Genomic DNA, 1,462 nt, shown 5'->3' on the forward strand with positions numbered 1-1,462 from the left:
TCGTCGCCTCACACGGGCGAGCTCACGTGCGAGCACACGAAGTGCGACGGGCCGCCTATCGATCGGCGTCCACGAGCAGCGACGACGTCGGCGGCGGCTTCGGCGCGAGTTCTTCGCCACGGCCCAAAACCCCCCAGGCGTGACGATCGCGTCGAAGACGAGACAGCCGCACTGATCGCGCAGCCACGTCGGCAACTCTGCCCCGCGCGCGCCGACCCGCCCACGCTACAGCCCCCCCGACACCCACCATGTCCACGTCGGACCTCGTCGCCGGCGCCGCCGTCAAGGCCGCGTCCCCCGAGGCGGCTGAGGTGGTCTTGAAGAAGGAGGCCGCCGAGGCGTACCCCGAGACGAAGAGCCTGGACCTGAACCCCCTCCACTGGTGGGAGGCCATCTCGTACCACTGGAAGGCGGGGAACATGAACTACCCCATGGGCATCTACATCTCGCTGTGCCACTACTGGGCCGTCATCGGCCTCTTCCGCGTGACGTCGTGCATGCTGCCGACGCTGCTCTGGGCGTACATCCTCTGGCCCATCACGGGCCTGGGCATCACGGCGGGCGTGCACCGGCTCTGGAGCCACCGGTCCTACGAGGCGGGCAAGGTCGTGCGCTGCACGCTCATGCTCTTCAACAGCATCGCGAACCAGGGGTCGATCTACCACTGGGCGCGCGACCACCGCGTGCACCACAAGCACAGCGAGACGGACGCGGACCCCCACAACGCCACGCGCGGCTTCTTCTTCGCCCACATGGGCTGGCTCTACGTGAAGAAGCACCCCGACATCATGGTCGAGGGCAAGAAGCTCGACTTCAGCGACCTGTCGCGCGACGGCTTCGTCATGTTCCAGAAGCACCTGGACCCCTGGTTCACGCTCTTCATGTGCTTCGTCTTCCCGGCCCTCGTCGCGAAGTTCGGCTGGGGCGAGAACTTCTGGAACGCCTTCTGGGTCGCGGGCGCGCTCCGCTACGTCGTCGTGCTCCACTGCACGTGGCTCGTCAACTCCGCGGCGCACTTCTTCGGCGACCACCCCTACGACGACCAGTGGCCCGCGGAGAACCCCTTCGTGAGCCTCGCCTCCATCGGCGAGGGCTGGCACAACTGGCACCACAAGTACCCCTACGACTACGCGGCGTCGGAGTTCGGCATCGGCTCGCAGTTCAACCCGACGAAGCTCTTCATCGACGGCGCCGCCGCCCTCGGCCTCGTCTGGAACCGCAAGCGCGCGACGTCCGCCTGGGAGCGCTCCAAGGTGAAGCGCGACGCCGGCGCCGTCGAGAAGACGGCCGTCCAGCGCCGCGCGGAGCAGAAGCGCGGCGCCGCGGCCGAGAAGGAGGAGTAGGCGCGGCGCGCGCCCCCCCGCACCCCCCCCGCCTTTCGACCTGCCCGCACGACTAAGATGCACACGACGAGATGGGGACGGGCACCGGCGAGGCGAGGCGGAGGCGCAGTGCACGAGCG

At 68.7% G+C, this 1,462-nt stretch overlaps 1 protein-coding gene across 1 annotated transcript; it reads left to right on the forward strand.

Moving 5' to 3' along the window:
* Positions 1 to 431: 431 nt before the first annotated feature.
* Positions 432 to 1,343, forward strand: AURANDRAFT_33153 (hypothetical protein; the record flags this gene model as incomplete). Its single annotated transcript, XM_009043038.1, has 1 exon — positions 432 to 1,343. The coding sequence occupies one exon, from the start codon at positions 432 to 434 to the stop codon at positions 1,341 to 1,343; it is 912 nt and encodes a 303-aa protein (XP_009041286.1).
* Positions 1,344 to 1,462: the final 119 nt, after the last annotated feature.

This window comes from Aureococcus anophagefferens, assembly GCF_000186865.1.
Source record: "Aureococcus anophagefferens unplaced genomic scaffold AURANscaffold_41, whole genome shotgun sequence".
NCBI lineage: Eukaryota > Pelagophyceae > Pelagomonadales > Pelagomonadaceae > Aureococcus > Aureococcus anophagefferens.